We start from the raw sequence: 20945 nt of genomic DNA on the forward strand, positions 1-20945 counted from the left end.
GAAGCGATGAAAATAGGTGAGTTTATGTGCAAAGAAATTTATTATTGTACTTTTACTATATTAACTCATTTATACTTTTCAGAGTTAATTGATTATATATCATTTTGGACCTAAGAATTTCATAAGTGTTTCGGAATGCCTTCAACTAAAATAGAGATAATAAAAAGTAGCTTGGCTGCATGTGCACAACGATGCAAACAGTTGGGAACTCCAATTATTAAGGACCAAAAACACAATCTGATCCTGAGAGGTAAGGATTGAGTGCTCTAAATTATGTTAGATAATAAGCTTAAGTTAAAACTCAATTTTCTAGTTTTGTAATCTCGTTTAATAAATAGTGTGTAGCAAGCTTTGACGTACCGGGAGAATGCGATCGAATTTACATATTTGTAGTAGGCCAATGTAGATTTTATCCAAACTAAATAAGACTGTTTATCGGCAGTCGATATTCTCTAAGTAATTTTTATTCAAACTAATTTCAAGATTTATTCTTGGTAATACACAAAAATGGTAAACCAAATTCATTATAATAATTCCCATTTTGTTTGTGTCTTTTCAGGACAACAATTAAGGCTGTATTCAAAAATTAAAATTAAGAATCTTTGGCTATGGCTTCATATGAGAAGTACGATAAGGTAAACATCTGGTGGTTTCCTGCAGACTTTTGTCAAGCACGCTATGGAAAATACCACAAGAGCGGAAATAATTCTTGTACTCTAATATCGCTGATCTTTGCGAATAAGCTAAGCAAGTCATCAGACTTTAGCCAAAACGTGGAAGAGTTGCCCACCCGAATATGGAATTTTATTGGTAGCTCAATCAACCATGGCAACAAAGTGTATCGTGATCGTGATCCCAAATCCCTTAACATAAGTATTCCAGCTGCAATTTTGGAATTAGCTACGCATAAGACGATTGATTTTCAGTTGGTTGAATGGTTCTTCACACAAGTGGATGTCGAAATTGAGGATCCTTTCGGCATCAGTGAAGAACTCTCTGGCATTTTGAAGACAACTTTGAAAGTGTTTCAGCAGCAAGACTGGGGGGTGCCATCCCATCTATTTGCTGCCATAATTGCTGACTGTCGAACCGTAATGATAAGCTTTGATTTAAACAATTCAATTGCCTCATTCTTCGATCCCCATCGGCACGGCGAGAATACTGGCGCTGTCTTCGCCCAGGCAACTATGGAAGACATTGACAATTTGATGTTTTGGTATATTACCATGATGGACACCAGTTTTTCCAGTCGCCCCGAGATGTACGAGCTAGCATTTCTTAGCTCACATCGCGACTTGTCCGAAATTCCTTCGCCGCCATTTGGGGATTTGGCTAAGGACCCGAAAAAGTCTCAACCCGATGCACCGCCCAAATTGAAGCCAGAGAATTTCGATGAGTTCGACGAGGAAAAACTTAAAACATAATTAATGTTTAATATTCTAAACGAATCAAAAAGAAATGGAAATTTGAGTAAATCTTTATCGATCGGGCTAGTATGGGAGACACCCATAACATAATTAATGTTTGCAATTTACATACACAAAATAAATGGGATCTGTGATTTTTATCAATTCTTTAAAAAATTACGATTAAAAATTGTTTTATCCTTAGATGACCATTTGTTTTGTTTATGCGAATCGATAAAGTTGGTCCTTCCGATCCGTGTGCTTTGAAAATGCGGCAGGATAAGTCTAAGCTGTGACTGTTTTTCATTTAGCTTAAATGGGAGCCCCTAAAAGTATGCAATGAAAACACCAAATGCTGATTTATAGACAAAAATTCGTTTTTATGCCATAACTACGCCAAATGCCTAAGGATCTAGGCAGTATACACACTTTTGCAATGAAAGTATCTAGCAAGATCGATCTGCATTCAAGAATTTGAATTATTCGTCAAGAAAATACACATCAATATTTTTTAAGGGGCAAGTATAGGAAAATGGCCAAAAATTGTACAAATCCATTGTATCTCGACCATTTGAAGGACGATCAGGATGTCCTTTGGTACAAGGATATCTCTAAAAACTACAAACCCTTTGACATTTTCAAAAGGACGAAAATCCTTACAGGACTCGAGATAAAAGGACATTTTTATATACAGAAAAACTTGTATATATCGGTCATATCCTGTCTGATCCTTGCAGTTCCTATGTCAACCGAAGACTTTTGGTGAGAGCTTTCATCGTGCCAAAGGACATTCAAATCGTCCTTTTAGTTCTCGAGATATCCTGCAATTTGCATTTTTCACTTGTTTTCTTTGTCCTCCGAACCGAAAAATTACAAGTGTTCGATCCTTAGATGACACCATGTTTTTTTGATGCCAATCGATAGAGTCGGTCCTTGCGATCCTAGCAGTACGTGTCCTTGGAAAATACGGCAGGATATGTCCAAGTTATAACTGTTTTTCATTTAGCTTATATGCCTAATATGAGTGCCCCTAAAAGTATGCAATGAAATTGTACAATGCTTTTTGTATGAAGGAAATTTGGGTATTTTCGCCATAACTCAGCCAAATCCTTAAGGATCTGGCACGGACATATATTTTTATAATCAGGATTAATAGTACCATCGATTGGCATCCAAAGATTTTTATTATCCTTCCAATTATGGCATCCAAATTTTTTCATTTTTTTCCAACATTTTTCAAGGGGTTAGTTATTAAAGAAAATTGGGCGAAAATTGTAAAAATCCGGCGTATCTCGGCCATTTGAAGGACGATCAGGATGTCCTTTGGTAGAAGGATATCTTTATTAAATACAAACCGATTGGTGTTTTCAAAAGGACGAAAATCCTTACAGGACTCTAGATAAAATAAATTTTTTCTGCGCAGAAAATAGGCTCTATCTCGAGAATGTCCTTTTGTATCCTTGCGGGTGATATGTCAAACAGTGTGTATTAATGATGTCTACCAACTAGCCAAAGGACATTCAAATCGTCCTTGTGGTTCTGGAGATATCCTGTAATTTTTATTTTTCGCATGTTTTCTCGGGCCTCTGCACTAAAAAATTTCAAGTATTGGATTCTTAGATAACCCCACAATTTTTTGATGCCAATCGATAGAGTTGATCCTTGCGAGCTTAGCAATAGGTGTCCTTTGAAAATCCGACAGGATAAGGCCGAGATATAGCTTGTTTTCGAAAATAGATCCTCAGCGCAGCCTCAAAGTATGCTACAAAATTTTAAGATCGTTAACGCCAAATTTGAAATTTGAAAGTAAGCGACAAAATAAACAAAATTACGGCGAAATGTGGAAAAAAATTTTGTTTTATTATTATTATAATATAAGGTAGTAGTAGGTAGCATATAAATTTATATAACATACGATATACATACATACATATATGTAAAAAAAAGACAGCTAGCTTAAATACTTTTACTTCACGTGCAATTTCGCCGTCGCCGTCGCCTTTGATTTTTTCTTGACGCTCATTTCTGCTTTCCAACTAATCTCAGTTGACGATACGCTTGTGTGCATATGTGTGTGTGTGTGTGTGTGCTATTCTGTATGAGTGTAGGCGTGTGTGGGTGTGGGTGTGGGTGAATACATTTAGAAGCCTGCAACGTGGCCACGTTTGCGTCGATCAGCATTGGCATAGATGCCTGTTGAATTGCGGCCAATGGCACAGACGGTGGAGCGAGGAACCGACGGAGTCGGCAGTAACTTTAGCTTATGCCCCCGCTTGGCCAGCAGCTGCAGCACGGCCTCTGTGAAGCTGCCCTCCTCGTAGTCGAGAGAATCGGGCGACAGTTGATTGTAGAAACGTGGCGCATCGATGGCTGACTTCAGATCGTCACCGAACCAGAGAAAACGTGCGGCGACCTCAACAATGGCCGGAATGATTTTGGTGCCACCGGCAGCACCAATTGCCAACTTGATGTTGCCCTCGCGATCGGTCAGCAACATGGGTGACTGCGACGACATGGGACGCTTGTGGGCATCAATTGTGTTTGCCGGTGATGCCGGCAGCTCGAAGTAGTTATTGCTCAACGCAAAGTCATTCATGCCGTTATTCAATATGATGCCAGTTCGTGATCCAATCAAACCGGAGCCAAAGCTGCAAAAAGAAACACCAATTAAAACATTGTAAAACGACAAGGGGCGCCATCTATTGTCGAGCAGCACTCACTAGTAGTTGATGGAGCTGGTGACAGAGACGGCATCGCCATTGGGTGCCAGCACCGCCAGGTGCGAGGTGCCATAGGGATCCTCAGTGGTGCTGAACTGAGCACCGTACTCATGCGGACCCTCGAGCACATGGCTGTCATTGATCTTGGCACGCTTGTTCGCCGCATTCTCCGGATTGTTCAGCTGACTAACGAGCTCACGCAGATCATTGAAACGCGGATCACCGAGCTCCGAGCGACTTGCAAAGCCGAATTTCAAGGCCTCCGTGATGCGGTGCACAGTCCGGGCATACGACTCATCATCAGCCAGATCGGCGCGCGTGAAATTGAAGCCCTCGAGTATGCTTAGAATATGCGAAACGACCGAGCCAGAGCTCACTGGGGGCACGGCATAAAGAGTGTCTTCGCCCAGGGGCATGGTGTCCGACAGGCGAACTTCGGCCGTATAAGCATTAAGATCGTCTTGGGTAATGATGCTGCCCAGATCGCGCAGATCCTGGGCCAGCATTTCGGCAATTGTGCCATTGTAAAAGTCCATCGGACCATTGTCGGCCAGCAATTGATATGTGTTGCACAGTTGCTTTGGTGACTTTATCAAATCGCCCTCCACATAATGTCCACCGGTTTCAGCATTCAAGAAGACGGCTCTGCAAAGGCAAATGACGTTAAAAAAAAGACCATGCATGGAAGTTGTATACTCACTGATATTGCAGATCGTTTTTGAGCGATGACCAAGCGGAGCGCACGCTGTTCTCCTGATGCTGCGTCATGTGGTAGCCCGTCTCGCAAAGCTTCAGCGATGGCGCCACCAGATCACGCCACGGCAGTTTGCCATATTCCTGATGCGCCAGATGATAGCCCATCACCTCGCCGGGCACAGCGATGCTCAACGGACCCTTGAACGAAGCATTCGGATTCGTATCGTACATCTGCTGATCGGCAGCATAAGGCGCAACGACATGGGCATCAATCTGCTTGCCCTCTCGGTGCTGGCGATCGTAGATGTTCATCAGGTGTCCACCACCGATGCCCATGCTCTGCGCTGTCAGCAGACCGTTGCAGAGCATTGTGGCAATTGCGGCATCCACTGCGCTGCCATTTTTAGCCAATATGTCGCTGGTTGAAATGAAATTATATTAGGAAGCGTATTAAATGCTAAATATTTATATAACATTATATGTTTATGTACGAGTACATGGCTTTGGATATATAACGAATACATGCAAAGCCAAAACATTGGTCTTACATCTATGCTTTTATAAAACAGTTTCTATAATACTATACGATAATCGATGAAAGCAGTTTTATTTTACCTATGTATTTCTTTAGTATAAAAATTTGCGAAATAAACATGTAAGACAAATGCAATCGAGTGTCCCCGTTAACCGTGCTTAATCAAAGAACAATTTTGAGATATTTTTATTTAAATATACCGAATGAATATGCCGAAAAATACTAAAATATACCAAGACTTATATTTCGTATATTGCATTTAAAAAAACAACTAGTCACGAAGCTACAGTCGAGTGTAGCCGTTACCCTTGCTTAATTAAACAATAACAGTCTGGTATTATTATATACCGAAACATACTAAAATATACTGAAATATATATTTGGTATATTGAATTTAAAAAAAACCTTTTTTGTGATATCTAAGTCAAGCTTTTTAGAGACGAACAGACGGACGGCCATGACGTTATTATCATCATTTTGAGATATTTTTATTTAAATATACCGAATGAATATGCCGAAAAATACTAAAATATACCAAGACTTATATTTCGTATATTGCATTTAAAAAAACAACAAGTCACGAAGCTACAGTCGAGTGTAGCCGTTACCCTTGCTTAATTAAACAATAACAGTCTGGTATTATTATATACCGAAAAATACTAAAAATATACTGAAATATATATTTGGTATATTGAATTTTAAAAAAAACCTTTTTTGTGATATCTAAGTCAAGCTTTTTAGAGACGAACAGACGGAAGGCCATGACGTTATTATCATCGACGCTAATCACGAAAATATATATTTTATGGGTTTAGAAAAGGCTTCTTTTCCCAGTTATATACTAGTAAATGTATATATAATATATACTATATATACTAAATAATATATACTACTATATAAAGTTATAGTATATACTTTATACTATATCCTTACCTGCCAATTTGACTGCATGGCGATGAATCCGAGCAGACGGCTGCCTTCTGAAAAATGCCCAATGTGGACTCGAATTTCTGATTCTTGTCGAGCTTCGTGGCTGCCGATGGCGGCGGCGTTGTTGGTGATGTCGATGCTGCAACAGCGGGTCCGGCCATCGAAAGATCTCCAGTTGCTGTTGTTGTCGCTTCCATGTTGTCGTTGTCCTTGTCGTTGTCGTTGTTGTGCTGTTCAGCTGTTGCTGCTGGCGGCAGCGGTTGCTCATCTGTTGGAGTAGATGTTATAAATGTGTTGCTTGTGCTTGATGTTGTTGTTGTTGTTGTGGTTGTTGATAGTGTTGTTGCTGCTGTTGTTGCTGTTGGAGCTGCAACAATGCTGCTGTGTGTGCTATTTGCATTTGTGCTAGTTGTGCTAATTTCAGTTGCTGTTGCTGTTGGTATTCTTGTTGTGCCTGTTGCTGTTGCCGATGGTGTTCGAGATGCTAAAGTGTTAAGCGCAGCAACCTCAGCGGCTGCGACAATTGTTGTTGTCATCGTTGCCGTTGTTGTTGCTGCCTCAGCCGCTGGCGTTGTGGCTGCAACAATGCTGTTGCCGCTGCTGCTGCTGTTACTGTTGTTTGGCAGGGGCGTTGACTTTGGCCAGTCTATGTCGGTGCAATTGTTGTTGTTGTTGTTTAGTACGTTAAGGTGTGAGAGTTTTTTGTTGGTTGGTTGGTTGGTTGGTCAATACATTTTGTTGGTGCCACAAGAGTAGAAGTAGAAATTTTAACATTACGAGTGAATGGCAGAGGGTGCAAAAATTTGTGAATATCGGATGACAAAAAGAGACATGCAAAGCTCGAATGCAACATTTGCTCATCGTTGTGTTCGTTGGTCTCCTACCCATTGTTCTTGCGATGATGTGGTTGTTGTTGTTGTTGTTGTTATATTAGTTGCCATTTAGTGAAGGTGAATGGTGGTTAGAGAGATGTCAGATACATACATACACATACATATATATATATATGGAGATATATAGATGAGATGTTAGACTTACCGCTGAAGCATAGGCTGATGATCACATAGCTAATCAGAGCAATGCCGATAAAGCAGATGAGGCCAATCGTCAGTTTCTTCATCCAGGCTAACATATTTGCACGCCTGCAAACACAACAATCATAGTGAATAGTGCATATACACAATATAATAGACAGACAATCGCTTTCACCTCAATATCAAACCTGCAATGTTGTTGACTTATTCTAGCAAATAGACTTACAGAATACCTAAATACTTAACTTGGCTTGCACAACATCAATGATTGTAAGTAATATTTATTTAATTGGTTTTATTGCATCAAGTAGAGATGTACACATGTAATTTGTAAATACGTAAGGAAGACTTAGTGTTAACATTAAATTCAAAAATTTGAAATCAATTCAATAGAATCTATTTCAGCCCCCCCAAAAAGTATGTGCAATCGAAACAACTCCGATTCAGTGTTATTAACTACATTATTTGGTATACAAAAGACAAACCACACAAAAACCTCAACCACATTTCTAGAAACCTGCAACACCGCCACCTTTGCTGGCAACGTGAAGATCCCTTGCCACACGTTGAGTGGCACAAGACACAACGTTGCTTTGATCGATTGCCAGCAACTTTGCGACAACAACTGTGAATTTATTGTACTCATGGCGAACGATCTCGTTATCCAAATCAATGCTGAGATGCGGCTGATTCACTGAATGAGTTTGATTGTCCTTCTCAAGCCACAGCAGACGTGCCATCGCTTCGACTGTATCGATTATGCCACCAGCTGCAATCGACATGCGAATATTGCTGGCGGCATCTAGCAGCAACATGGGTGCTTGAGTGGAATGACAACGCTTTCCAGCAAAATTATTCAAGCTGAGGCCTGTTCGTGTTCCCATCAAGCCAGAGCCAAAACTACAAAAAAGAGAATCAAAACGATCAAATAGAAAAATGCATAAAATATTAACACACAACTCACTCTGAATTGATGGAACTAGTTGCAGCCACAGCATCGCCATTGGGAGCAACTATTGTAAATTGGGAGCTTCTATTCGGTGCTCTAAACTTGCTTTTCTTCACATCGCTGATCTTCTTTGTAGCCTCAATGATGCGCTGCATGCTTCGAGCATAAGTCTCCTCATCGCGTGTGAAATTGTATTCCTCGAATATACTTAGAATTTTTGCAACTATATCGCCACTGTTTTCATTCTTCGCCACCAGCAGAGTGTCTTCTCCGAGCGGCATTCTATTCGAGTGACCCAAATGCGCATCGTAGGAATTCAAGTCGTCTGGGTTTATCATGCTGCCCATTTCCTTGAGATCCTCGAACAACATTTGAGCAATTGTTCCACTGTAGAAATCGCTGGCGCCATTCTCCGCCACCAATTGATATGTGTTGCACAGTTGCTGCGGTGGCTTCAGCAGCGATCCCGTCTCATGGAGTTTTCCGGTTATGGGGTTTATGAATACTGATCTACAGGGTTTAAAATAGTGTTGAAGTTCTTGTTTCCTTAATGAGAGGCTTTCATAAAAGAAAATATTCTAGATCTCTTTGCTCTCTGAGCTCTTTATCAAATGATCTCTTTCCTTTCTGATCTCTTCACTTTCTGATCTCTTCACTCTCTCATCTCTGCACTCTCTCATATCTTCATTCTCTGATCTCTTTCCTGATCGATTTCAAGCCGAAAGTCTTTAAAATGTACAATTTTGAATATATTCAAATAAACATCATTTTGTATACCTCACTGAAAGCTTTCTTGTATTCAAATTGATCACCCTTTCTTCTACTCATTAACAATTTATAATTTGACAAAGATTTGCAAGAACTTTTAGTTCACATTTTACATAAAATATCGCTGCATCTAGCTTTTTTCTCCCAAGCAATTTAAGAATCCATTTCAAACTAGTAAACCAGTAAAAAAGCTGTGAGGCAAAAACACTGGAATAATTTGAAGTTATCTTAAGTTTTGAGAAGCTATCACTTTAAATTAGTTGTTTCTGATTTCTTGTTTTCAATTTTCAAAAGGGGTTTCAATTTCTGTTATACTACACAAATTTCTTTTATAGAACAACAGACTTATTTTAATTAATTATGTGCTTAAAATCACAGTTATAACGATCTGAGATCCACTTAGATATATCAATCAAGAATATCTGCAGATACTTTACGAATAAAAGTTAAAAATTGTTGACTTACTGGTATTGCGCACTGTCCTTAACCAAATGCCAATTGCGATGCACAAAAGTCTCCTGCAGTTTGCTCATTGTGAATCCCGTGTTGCAGATCTGCAGCGAAGCTTCAAAGAGTTCTCGCCACAGCAGTTTGCCAAAACGTTGATGCGCTTTTTGATAGCCCAAAACTTCACCAGGCACGGCGAACACTCTATCTGAATGATTACCAATTAATATCGGTTGGGCATTAACGTAGTAACCCTGTTGGCTCTTCCGATCGTAGATGTTCATCGTGAATCCACCACCAAATCCCATTGTCTCTATCGAGGTGAGACTATTGCACAGCATTGTGGCAATTGTGGCATCAACAGCACTGCCATTCTTTGCCAATATATCACTGTGGACAATCGGAATTACAAAAATGTTAAATACTTGTCACATTATTATCGGTAACTAGTTAAGATTCATTTAATAAACAAACATAAATTTTTTCATCTTTTCATATAATTTATCTAATAAGTCTAATCTTTCTATACACACATAAATTGAAATTATTAAATATTACATATTTGGAAAGTCGAGTGTGCTCGACTGATAAATACTCAATTTGAATAAAAGCAAAATAGGTATTAATTTTAAAATATCCCGCACGATTACTTAAATATACCAAAAGCCTATATTTGGTATATTGATAGAGTACAACATTCCGAAAATACCGTAGAGTGCAAAATATACTAGATACCAAAGCTACTAAAACCCCTAGTAAGCAGGCGTTTTTACTAATACAAAAGAATTTCTTAAATTACATCTACTCCCGAATCTAGCTTACGCTTGTCATTCGATTTTTATCGATTTATAATGTTGTACTCTTAATACATTTCAAGTCAAAATCATTGCATTAACGATGTGCCCAGAACTTTGATTCAACTTTTGTTTTGTTTGAAGAATTTATGTTTTTGTTGATATGGTAAATAAATATGATTAATATTCTAGAATTTATATCATGATTGACCTTTTTAAATAAAATATAATTTATATATTTTAAAATATTCTAGAATTTTCATCATGATCGCTTCATGTACTATATGTAATATAATTTATATATAGAATTTACCTGCCAACATCGCTGCAAATCTGTTGATCCGAGCACACAGCCGCGTGTTTAAAACTTGTTGCTGTCGATTCTCTATAATCTTTAACATTTTGTCGATGTTTTGGTTCAACTTTTGCATTTTTAGTTCTATTTTCTTTTGCAGTAGCTGATGATCTTCTTATTCTTGTGCTTGCTGTTGTATTTGTTGCTCCTGTTGATGGCTCTAATGATAAAGAGAGCAATAATGTTCCGGAAGTTGCTGTTGGCTCTAACGCTATCGGAAGTTCTTTGGTGAAGTTTCTTGGTAGGGGCGTTGACTTTGGCCAATCTATTGTTGGTTTTTTGTTTGGGATTGGGATGTCACAAGAAAATAACATTTAGCCACAACGTTTCGAGTAAGAGAGTTGACAAAGCTGACGAAAGGCATGCAAGAAGCTAATGTGCAATAATTTCTTAAAGTTCTTAAGAAACTATAAAATTAAATGAAAATAATAATTGCAAATGCTATATTTTATGCAATTCAAAATATGTTTCTTGATTGTTTCTGATATATATAAGAAACTTAGATAGAACCTTATGGGACATATCCGATTTCATAAAGTAGAGTATTTATAAGCATTATTTGCATTTGACTATCTTTCACAGAATAAGCTTGCTTAGATTTTAGACGAAACCTTCTCCACTACCTCAAAACTAAAATAGAACAGGCTTCACCTTAAAGCTACAAATATACCAAATTAAAATACCACAAAAATACTTAAGAATATATAACAAAGGTTATATAAGGTAAGTACTAAATTAAAAATATACCATAGAGTGCAAAATATACCAGATTGTAAGTATTCTTGCATATACAAAAGTATTTCTTTGATAACTTCTACAATTTTTATCTGATCGCAATCAAGTATCAGAAATTATTAGGAGTATTGTTAATTTTGTATGTACTGTATGTATGTAGTTTCTAAATTACGATTTTTATCTATTTATTTTAAACAAACTTGCGTGCAAACATAATCAGAAATGTCATAAAAATGATATCTATGTTTATTATAGTCTCTGAGATCTTGGATAAGGACAGACAGACAGACAAGACAGATGGACATGGCTGCTCAAGAATATAAATATAACACACTTTCCCTAAATGGAGCTACCATAACTATTCCTATTATTCTTATTATAAGCACAGTCTGCAATTACTTAAAATTGGATTACAGTGATTAAAAGTGTGGAATTGAGCTACTTTACTTACCGCTGAAGACCAGGCTGATGATCACATAGCCAATCAGTGCAATGCCAATAAAGCAGATGACACCAATGGTTAGCTTCTTACTCCAGGCCAGCAAATTTGCATGCCTGCAACAACAATAAGATGTAAACAAAAAAATTGCCACGAACTAATCGAAGAATAATCGAGTCTGCTTTGACTTTTGAAGCAATCAGATGAACCTTTTTGATCTCGGTGAGATGATCAAACGAACAGACATGCTTGATAAGGCACAGCATTTGAAGTTAAAATGTATAATATAAATGTTTGTCTTTAAGATAGAAATCTTACGTTTAAAACAAGCCCAGCCAACAAAGCAGATGTGGCGTAATATAAATTTGAATTTGAAAAATGTGCCTCAATTTTGTCATAATTTTTGGAGGAAATTTTGTGGCATCCAAAGCTGAAACTGCAAGCATTCAAAATTCATTTGTTAGGCTGTGAAAAGAAGCGATAATTAATGGGAATGCGTAGAGGATTAAGAACCAAGAACAAGAAACGCAATGCTTAAAAATAAACTTAGACTGAAGTAGGTTAAATACAATTGGAAATTGGTAGAAGAGACTTAATTAAGGTTTAAATATACATAACATAACATAACATACTACGTATACTTAATATGCTGAGAAATACAACTCTTAAGATCTAAAAATACGCTAAGCTGTTGGCACAATTCTGCAGACGGACGGACAAACAGCTGGAATCACATTCGATCAGAACTAAGCATACGCATTAAACTAAATATGTACAAAGAAAAAAAAAACATATTTTTCTTTCCCCGTCTGTAAAAACGAATTTGTGTTAGTCATTGAAATTGCGGAGAAAGCGACATTTGAAATGAGTTTTGTTTTGTTTTGGTTTATGTATTTTGTTGTGGTGTCTCACTTACATTTGTTCGCGTCGCGCTTCCTCGGCAGCGGCGGTGTCCTGCATCAGTTCGCCGCCATTCTTCTCCTCGTCATCCAATCCGCTGGCGGATTTGAGTGGAATTTTATTCATGGCATCGTCGTTGCTGTGGTGCACCATCTTGTGAGCATCCGCTGTGGCTGTCGCACTGTTGCTGTTGCAAGTTCTACAAAACACAAATAAGAGAGAGAGCGTTGAACTTTCGACGTATACGTAATATTTGTTTGCTTAGATGCAACAGTTATTCTAAAAGCACGACGCTGGAAAGTATGCAACAGATTTTGCACGCGCCTCAATGCAAACTGAGTTGAACGAAGCAACTCGAAATGACGTGACGTGACGACGCCTGGCTGACTTGAGGCGTCTACTTGCCACTCGCCACTCGCCACTTGCCACGCGGCATCAATTTTCGTAGCCAGCTGCCAGCGTCATAGGCAGCGACGTCGTCGTCATTGTTGTCGTCGCCAGCAGCGGCAACGGCAACTTTGATGGCCGACTTTGATGGCAGGATGTGGTTGTTGTGGTCGCGTGTGTGTGTGTCTGTGTGTGTGGGTGTGTCTCACACACACCGTTGCATTGTTGTTGTTGCGGCTGTCTGCGTGTGCCACAAATGGGTCAGACAGCGACGCCAACGCCTGCCGCTTGACGTTAACGTTGACGTTGCAACGTCGACTCACAACAGACATTTGCTTGCAACTTCTATATGTATACAGCGCATGTTGCGCTAGTGAACTGAACTACAACCATAATTGAATGTTGTGATTGGCAACTTCACCGCAACACACAGCACAACGTTGTTTACAATGCTGAGCACCGTCGATTTTGCCGAGTGCAAAGGAAAGATTGCTTTCTGCGAATTGGGTTAATTGCAGGCAACGTTTGATGTGTATTTGTGTGTGTGTGTGTGTGTGGCGTCAAATCATTGGCATAACTTTGCCACCTTTTGCCCTCAAATGACCCGCGCAACTGGGCGCGGCAGCAATTATCCTACAACCAGCTTTTACTATTGCAATTCACAATACAACAAAATAGTAGTCCATTATTAATGGCTGCTCAATCGAAATGGACACAACAATGGTCTATTATGTGTGTTTACTTTGCAGATAGGCAAAATGTTTTCTTTTCCCCTAGGTAAACAGTTAACAACACGACTTATTTCATTACAATACAAGAGAGTAAATATACTTTGAGTATGTCAATATGAGTATTAATTAAAAATGACTTTAGTTGGTTCCTTTATGCAGAGAATCTGAGCAGTTTTCTCTGTTTTTTTTTTGCAGAAATATAGAACCTTTGAAGATGAGTATATATTTATTAAATAAATAAAAATAATAAATAAATAAACAAAGTAGATATTTAATAAATCGATCGAAATTTGCTTTTTATTATCAGCTAATTTACTAACTGCATTTCCCTTCAAATAAAAGGCTTTAAAAAACATGTATTACGATTATTTACAGATAAAGTAGACCGCAAATAAAACCGCCTAAATATTCATTTATTTACTGGTTGGGCAGTCTTTTTCTATTAACGCTAGATTGGAATTTTCATTTAAGTAAAATGAACATAAAAGTTTCCAATTAATCTAGACTTTAAACTTCCCTTTGAGCCCTTGTGTCGTTTCAACTTATCAGCACTTTGTATCTAGATTCATAACTTTACGATAATTGCGTTATCGCGAACAGAATCAGATTGTGCGCGATTCCACGAATATGAAATAAAGTAATACACATATGAGTAATACTTGGAGTGAGCATTACATGTTCTCTTTTTAGTGGGTCGTTTTTCTTGGCCTGGTCGAAATAGTGTTGGCCTGCTTTGGACATGGCATGGCATGGCATCATGGCGTGCTATTTGCTATTTTTAGGTCAACTGCATTTAATTTCATTTCATTTTCGTTAAATGCCCCCCCAGCAGTTGCTTGGGCAGCAACATCACAAGAAGAAAGGCAACAGGCGGTGGCGACACCAAAAATGAAACAAAAAAAAGAACTAAATTAAGCAAAGCACTCGCCACAATTACTGTGTGAGGCATGTGGAATGCAATTTGGGTTTACGACCTCATTGCCGCATAAAACAAGCAACAAGCAAGGCAAGAAATATGCGTGAGAACAACAAAACAACAGAAAAAAAAAAGAAAAGAAGAGAAGAGAAATACAACAAGAAATTGCACAGGTGACTCGTTTATTTGTTTTTGTGGCACATATTTTACATGCAACACATGTTGCGTCTACACACTATCTTTGTTGGTGATCTTTGGTGGCGCGTGCGCAGCGCCTGGTAACCAAATCTTTCACTTAAGCTTCAAATTACGAATCCGATTATGAATCGAAGACAAAAAAGCAAATACGAAAGCTACAGTCAAGTGTGCTCGACTGTGAAACACCCGCTACCCATTTTTAATGAAAGCTAATAATTTTAAAATATAACATATTAATATAACAAAAATATTGAAATTATACTGACGACTTTATTTGGTATCTTCTCCAAGAAAAATATACTAGAGAGGAAAATATACCAGATTGTCAGCCAAAACAACTAAACCATATTTCAATGCCGTTTTTTGCCATACAAAAAAAAATAGCTAAATTAAACTTTTACTATTTGAATTTAATCACAACCGAATTATCAGGAAAAAGATGTAAGAAAGCAGTTAAGTATGCTCGACTGAAAGATAAATAAAAATAAAACCATACCTTAAAAATATACCAAAATAATACACTGAAAAAATACTAAAATATATGGAAGGCTATATTTGTTATATATATATCTCTTAAAGTCTCTGGGATCTAGGTGTTTAAATGGAGATCATCTCGTCTGCTGATGGTGATCAAGAATATACATATCTTTTTCATAGGTGCCTCCTTATAAATACCCTTCAATGTAATACCCTTCTACCCTATGGGTACCGGGTATCAAAAAAAAAAAAGCAATCGCCTTGCTACGAACCCTACATAAATATGAGAAACGATGCCGCACTTCCAGCCAATCCATTTGATTTTAATGTCATGATTATGATTATGACATGAGGCGATTAAGCGAAACACGTGATTGGCATGTTCGATTCTCAAGGCAACCAATGCGAAGGTGCGCCAATTGCCAATTGGCAACACAATCACACTTTGCATAACTGCCCATTTTATTAGAAAAATAAAGAACTTAATGTACGCGGCACGCTTTCAACTTTTCCAAGTTTTCCTTTTCGATGCGCAAAGAATTTCTGTGCCACTAAAGCGATGCAATTATTGGCAATTATACCACACAAAATGTAAACAGATTTGGCAACGTAGAACTTTCGTTCTTCAAAATATATTTTCAAATTGCACTTTCTATGCAATAAAACTGTATGTATGTATCTCTATAGTCTCGACTCTGATAGTTAATTGTTTTATTTCCATGAATTTACTATTGAGTATTTATAGTATATTCATGATCTTATCATAATAAAATGTGTATATCGTATATAAAGTGCTTTGCGCTGACTGATGAATGTTGATTTGCCATCAGACCTCAGTCCAAATATTAACATAGAAAATTAATAACTTTAAAAAGGTATGCTTAATAATTAAGTTTAAAATAGCTATTCAAAAATAATTGAATTTACTTAGCAACAAATCCACGAAAATACCTAAGACAAGTATGAAAGCTACAATCGAGTGTGCTCGCTACGCAATAATACCATATTCTACAAATAAACCAAATTAAAATACCGACAAAATACTAAATTCCGAAAAAAAATACTGATATTCACTACCCATCTTCAGTAAACCCATATTCTAAAAACATACCAAATTAATATTCCAAAAATACTCAAATATACCAAAGGTTATATTTGGTATATCGATATAGTACTACTATGACTAAATGCTTACCGACAGCATACTATGTCAATGGCTGGCACCTAAGTATATTGAAGTCTTAGTATATTGGTATATAGTATATATAGTATATAATATATAGTAATTAGCATATACAATATACAAGTTTACCTCTATTCAAGTTTTAGTATATTAAGCTCTTTCTTTTGACTAAATCTCTCACTTGAGCATCAACACAAAGAAATACAATATCAGAAATAGGCAGCTACGTTCAAAATTTCATCGATCTACACTAATGCCCGTTAATTTTATGCAAATTGGAAGCTAAGTAGGTCCTCTATGCTACCTTTCATTACCATTATTATAATCATACAATTACAATATTCTATTGTGTTCATATACGAGATGCGCTACTGACTGGAGTTGTACAATGTTGTCCTGAAATATGTGACACACATTAAAAAAAAAGCGTGACAAACCGCATTCACTATACACATAAATGCATGATGTAAGGCGATGTCATAAACGTCTGTTCGTGTGTGGTTTTATGCAAGCAATTCCCTCTTCCGATGTGTGTGACTATCATGAAGACACTTTGTAAAGTGTCGTTTTATTGTGACCGGCAGAATATACATATATAGTAGAGTACTACATAACATAAGAGTATGTGCCTGACACAACCAATTTCTTGGAATCACTATATAAATATATTAGTATGAAAATATCAGAATGAAAATATCAAACACTTAGAACTTCGATAGAAGAGAGAGAATAGCATTAAATTAAACTTATTGAGAAACTATCCTGATTTTCAAAACTTGGATTTGTTTTTATTTTCATGATTAATAAAGAATAATTTTGAGTAGTTTGATTAAAAATCATAAGTGATCATAATTTTCATTAATTTTGTGTAGTTTCATAAGAAATCATAATCTATTGATTATTAATTAATTTTGATGAAAAAAAATATAAATTAAATATAATATTTATACTATGAACAAAATGAATTGTTTCTAAATGTGTATAATGAAAAAGGGATATTTTCTGAACTTAACTTTTTGTTCATTGTAAACAAGTCAAAAGTAATAATTCATAATTTTGATTAAAAAATAGAAGTACAAATAAAAAAGAAAAATATTTTATGTATGAATAAACTGAATTGTGTCTAATAATATTTGATATAAATAGATATTTTCTGAGCTTAACTTTCCTTGTTTATTATTAGAACTAAAAAAAAAAACAGTTTATGTATGAAGAAACTGAATTATTTCAAAAAGTATTTGATAAAAATTTATATTTTGTGAACTTAAATTGCGTTGTAATTTATAAACTTCTATTTATCGTGTTCCATTCTTGTATTTCCCTTTTTTTGCGCTGATTATTTTATAGCGTACACGCGCTTCGCATATCACTCGCCATCTATTCATAATTGTTTCATGTTTTTTATTTTCTGTTGTTGTACTTTTGACTTGGCGTTGATGGATGATGCACGAATAAGGGGGCGTGACAAATGCGAGGGCGTAGCGGCGGTAAGAACGGAGTGGGGAACGGGGAGAACGGGGCTCATAAATCCAATGGGGTCAGCTAGACAGTTGAGGCTATCGCACAATTAGAATAGTCGCATGTACGCATAGGCATAATACTCATACTATATTCATACTCGGTCCACATAAATTTCACAGCAGCAGCGGCAACAATAAAACTGCAAATTGCAGTTGCAACTTACGATGCAGCTGTTGCCATTCGTTGTTGTTGTTGTGTTTTTACACTTGTTGCACAAAATTTGCAAATGGGATGCAATTGCATTGCGCTTAGTTGTTTTGGTTTTGAGACAATTGCAACTTGTGTCTAAGGTCGTAACTCAATGAGGAATTTTTGTTTTTTGGAAATGCTTTGCTGCGTTTTTTGTCAACAGCCTTGAGCGTCTTGCGTCTTGCGTCTCCGTCTGGTTTCCATTACACAAACTCAAAAGAGAAACACAAATAGAAATAGAAAAGCAAACCCCAACCAAAACCAAAACCAAAACCCATCGATGTTCGCCCTTTGATTTATTTGATCGCTTGTTTGTCTTCATGCATTTTAATGTCGCGTCTGTCAAATTGGCGGTTGATTTAATTACCCAAACGTTTCGTGAGGAAACTCAAAGTATGCACAGAGCACATAATATGAGCTATGATCTATGGGCAAATCGTGTGTGTCTATAAAGCGACCTTCGATAAATCGAAAAAAAACGCTTGAAAATTTCCAAATGTTTGCACATCTAATTAGGCAAAAGTTTCAGCACATGAACATAATTTCGAGTTGAGCATATCGATGTGTCGCATACTTTTGCACAGCACTGTGACTGTGTAAACTGAACATTTGGCAACCGATTAATTGCGCTATTATCATTTGAATACTTTTATGACAACTCAATTGCAGACCTTAACACAGATAAAAAAAAAATTCACAAAGGAAGCCATTTATATTTATTTGTTCGCAATTCTATATTACAAAAATGCTTTAAATAAAATGTCTTTTCCTAAGCCATAAGTTTTATATTTCTAGCTAAATTTCCAAGCTAAGTATTTGCCACAAAATGAAGCCATTTATATGCCAAATTTATTGCATTAATTTATTAAATTTCTAGCTAAATTTCCTAGCTAAGTATTCACACAAGATGAAGTCACTTTTAAGCAAAAATTCAGGCATTTATTTGTCAAATTTCTAGCTAAATTTTCAAGCTAAGTACTCGCCACAAGATAAAGCCACTTGTAATCAAGAATTACTGCATTAATTTGTAAATTTCTTACTACATTTTCAGGCTAAGTATTTCCCACAAGATGAAGTCACTTTTAAGCAAAAATGCAGGCATTAATTTACTAAATTTCTAGCTTAATTTCCAAGCTAAGTATTCGCCACAAGATGAAGCCATTTATATGCCAAATTTATTGCATTAATTTTTATATTTAAAGCTAAATTTCCGAGCTAAGTATTCACCACAAGATGAAGCCATTTATATGCCAAATTTACTGCATTAATTTCTATATTTCTAGCTACATTTCCTAGCTTAGTACTCGCCACAAGAAAAAGTCGCTTTTAAGCAAAAATTCAGGCATTCATTTATAAAATTTCTTGCTAAATTTCCAAGCTAAGTACTCTCCACAAGATGAAGCCACTTGTAAGCAAGTATTACTGAATTAATTGGTAAATTTCTTACTACATTTTCAGGATAAGTATTCGCCACAAGAGAAAGTCATTTATTCACTCAAACACTTGTAAGCATAAATTTCGAAATTTTTGTTTTTTTTTTGGGTTTTTCTCCCGCAACCCTTAAAGAGCGTTGAGCGTCGGAATTGTTTTTTTTTTTTTCTAAGAAAAGTTGCGGACTTTTAACTAATATACGCAAATGTGTGTGTATCCGAAAGTCGACTAGTAAAATGAACCTAATCAAAAAGTTGACAAAATAAATAAAACGAAAGATTTGCAAAGTAATTGAATAATCAGCGAGTGGAAAACCCCCTTAGAAATTGTATATTCGACGCTATCCGTCGTACACTGAGAAAAAGATGTCAACTAAAAATAAAAGTTTTGAAAATAAATCTATTACAAAATTGAGGTCAGAAAATGCTGAAACAAACAAGAATCGGTTATTTCGAATTCAGTTGTTGTGCATATTCATTCCAGTTCCCATGCACCTTCTTCCGGAGACAAAGACAAAGATCTTGCATTGATCTACTTTGCGTGACAACGCAACGCAACGAAACACACAAACTCATCTCATCTGATCTCGTTTTGACACATTCGCAATTCGTGACAGTGCAAATTGGAGAGCGCCCAAAGTTCAGGGACGTTTATACATACATATATACTAAACTGAATGTTATATAGTCCACATGCGGCAGCATTCTACATAAATAAAGTCCACATATAAATCCAAATATACATATATATATTTGCTAGTCTGAGAGAGAGAGAGAGCGAGAGAGAGAGAGATTGATAGGCTTATTAGCTGCACATAGCTACATAGCCGCAGCGTGTGTTGTATTTATAGAATATGCCTTAGATTGTTATACTCAAATGTTGATTAAGTTGTCAACAATCAGCGTGCACAGCACAACCGATATTATGATCCCCGAATCCCACCGGATATGTCCCCTCCCCCCCACCTTCTCCACCGATTCAACAGCTGCAAAAGTGTAACAAGCGAGAGAGAGAGAGAGTCTATATTACTGTTGATTTAACTGTTGCTATTGTCGAGTTGCTGCTGTTGCTTGGGATGCAGCTGCCTGGCTGGCTATTAAGTGGCTGCCATTCAACAACAACAACAACAGCAACAACAAAAAACAGTCTATGTGCGATTTGAGCTAACAATTGACCCTCAAGTTTGTTGCTGTCACATAAGTGA

General features: G+C 36.9%; 2 protein-coding genes across 7 annotated transcripts in view; one reads left to right on the top strand and one right to left on the bottom strand.

Annotated features, from left to right (window-relative positions):
- Nucleotides 1–54: 54 nt before the first annotated feature.
- On the top strand, nucleotides 55–1610 carry LOC117569714 (uncharacterized). Of its 2 annotated transcripts, none has more exons than XM_034250991.2 (2): nucleotides 55–250; nucleotides 560–1610. In XM_034250991.2, exon 2 carries the CDS (start codon nucleotides 609–611, stop codon nucleotides 1422–1424), a length of 816 nt encoding a protein of 271 aa, XP_034106882.1. In that variant the 5' UTR covers nucleotides 55–250; nucleotides 560–608; the 3' UTR covers nucleotides 1425–1610. The 2 variants fall into 2 exon arrangements, with proteins under 2 accessions (XP_034106882.1, XP_034106874.1); XM_034250983.2 differs by lacking the exon at nucleotides 55–250 and adding an exon at nucleotides 389–494.
- A 1635-nt stretch (nucleotides 1611–3245) lies between these two features.
- LOC117573213 (scoloptoxin SSD14) overlaps nucleotides 3246–20945 on the bottom strand; it is a 29994-nt gene continuing 12294 nt past the window's right edge. For 4 of the 5 annotated variants that reach the window (XM_034256229.2, XM_034256238.2, XM_034256248.2 and 1 more), the window contains exons 2-7: nucleotides 12725–12907; nucleotides 7326–7429; nucleotides 6291–6933; nucleotides 4827–5240; nucleotides 4127–4771; nucleotides 3246–4054 (exon numbers count right to left, since the gene is read on the bottom strand). In XM_034256229.2, coding sequence (XP_034112120.1) covers nucleotides 3547–4054; nucleotides 4127–4771; nucleotides 4827–5240; nucleotides 6291–6933; nucleotides 7326–7429; nucleotides 12725–12907 — 2497 coding nt within the window. In that variant the 3' untranslated portion in view covers nucleotides 3246–3546. The remainder of the gene's footprint in view (nucleotides 4055–4126; nucleotides 4772–4826; nucleotides 5241–6290; nucleotides 6934–7325; nucleotides 7430–12724; nucleotides 12908–20945) is intronic. The other variant, XM_034256258.2, reaches the window with a different exon arrangement.

The sequence above is a fragment of the Drosophila albomicans genome, chromosome X (genome assembly GCF_009650485.2).
Source record: "Drosophila albomicans strain 15112-1751.03 chromosome X, ASM965048v2, whole genome shotgun sequence".
NCBI classification, from domain to species: domain Eukaryota; kingdom Metazoa; phylum Arthropoda; class Insecta; order Diptera; family Drosophilidae; genus Drosophila; species Drosophila albomicans.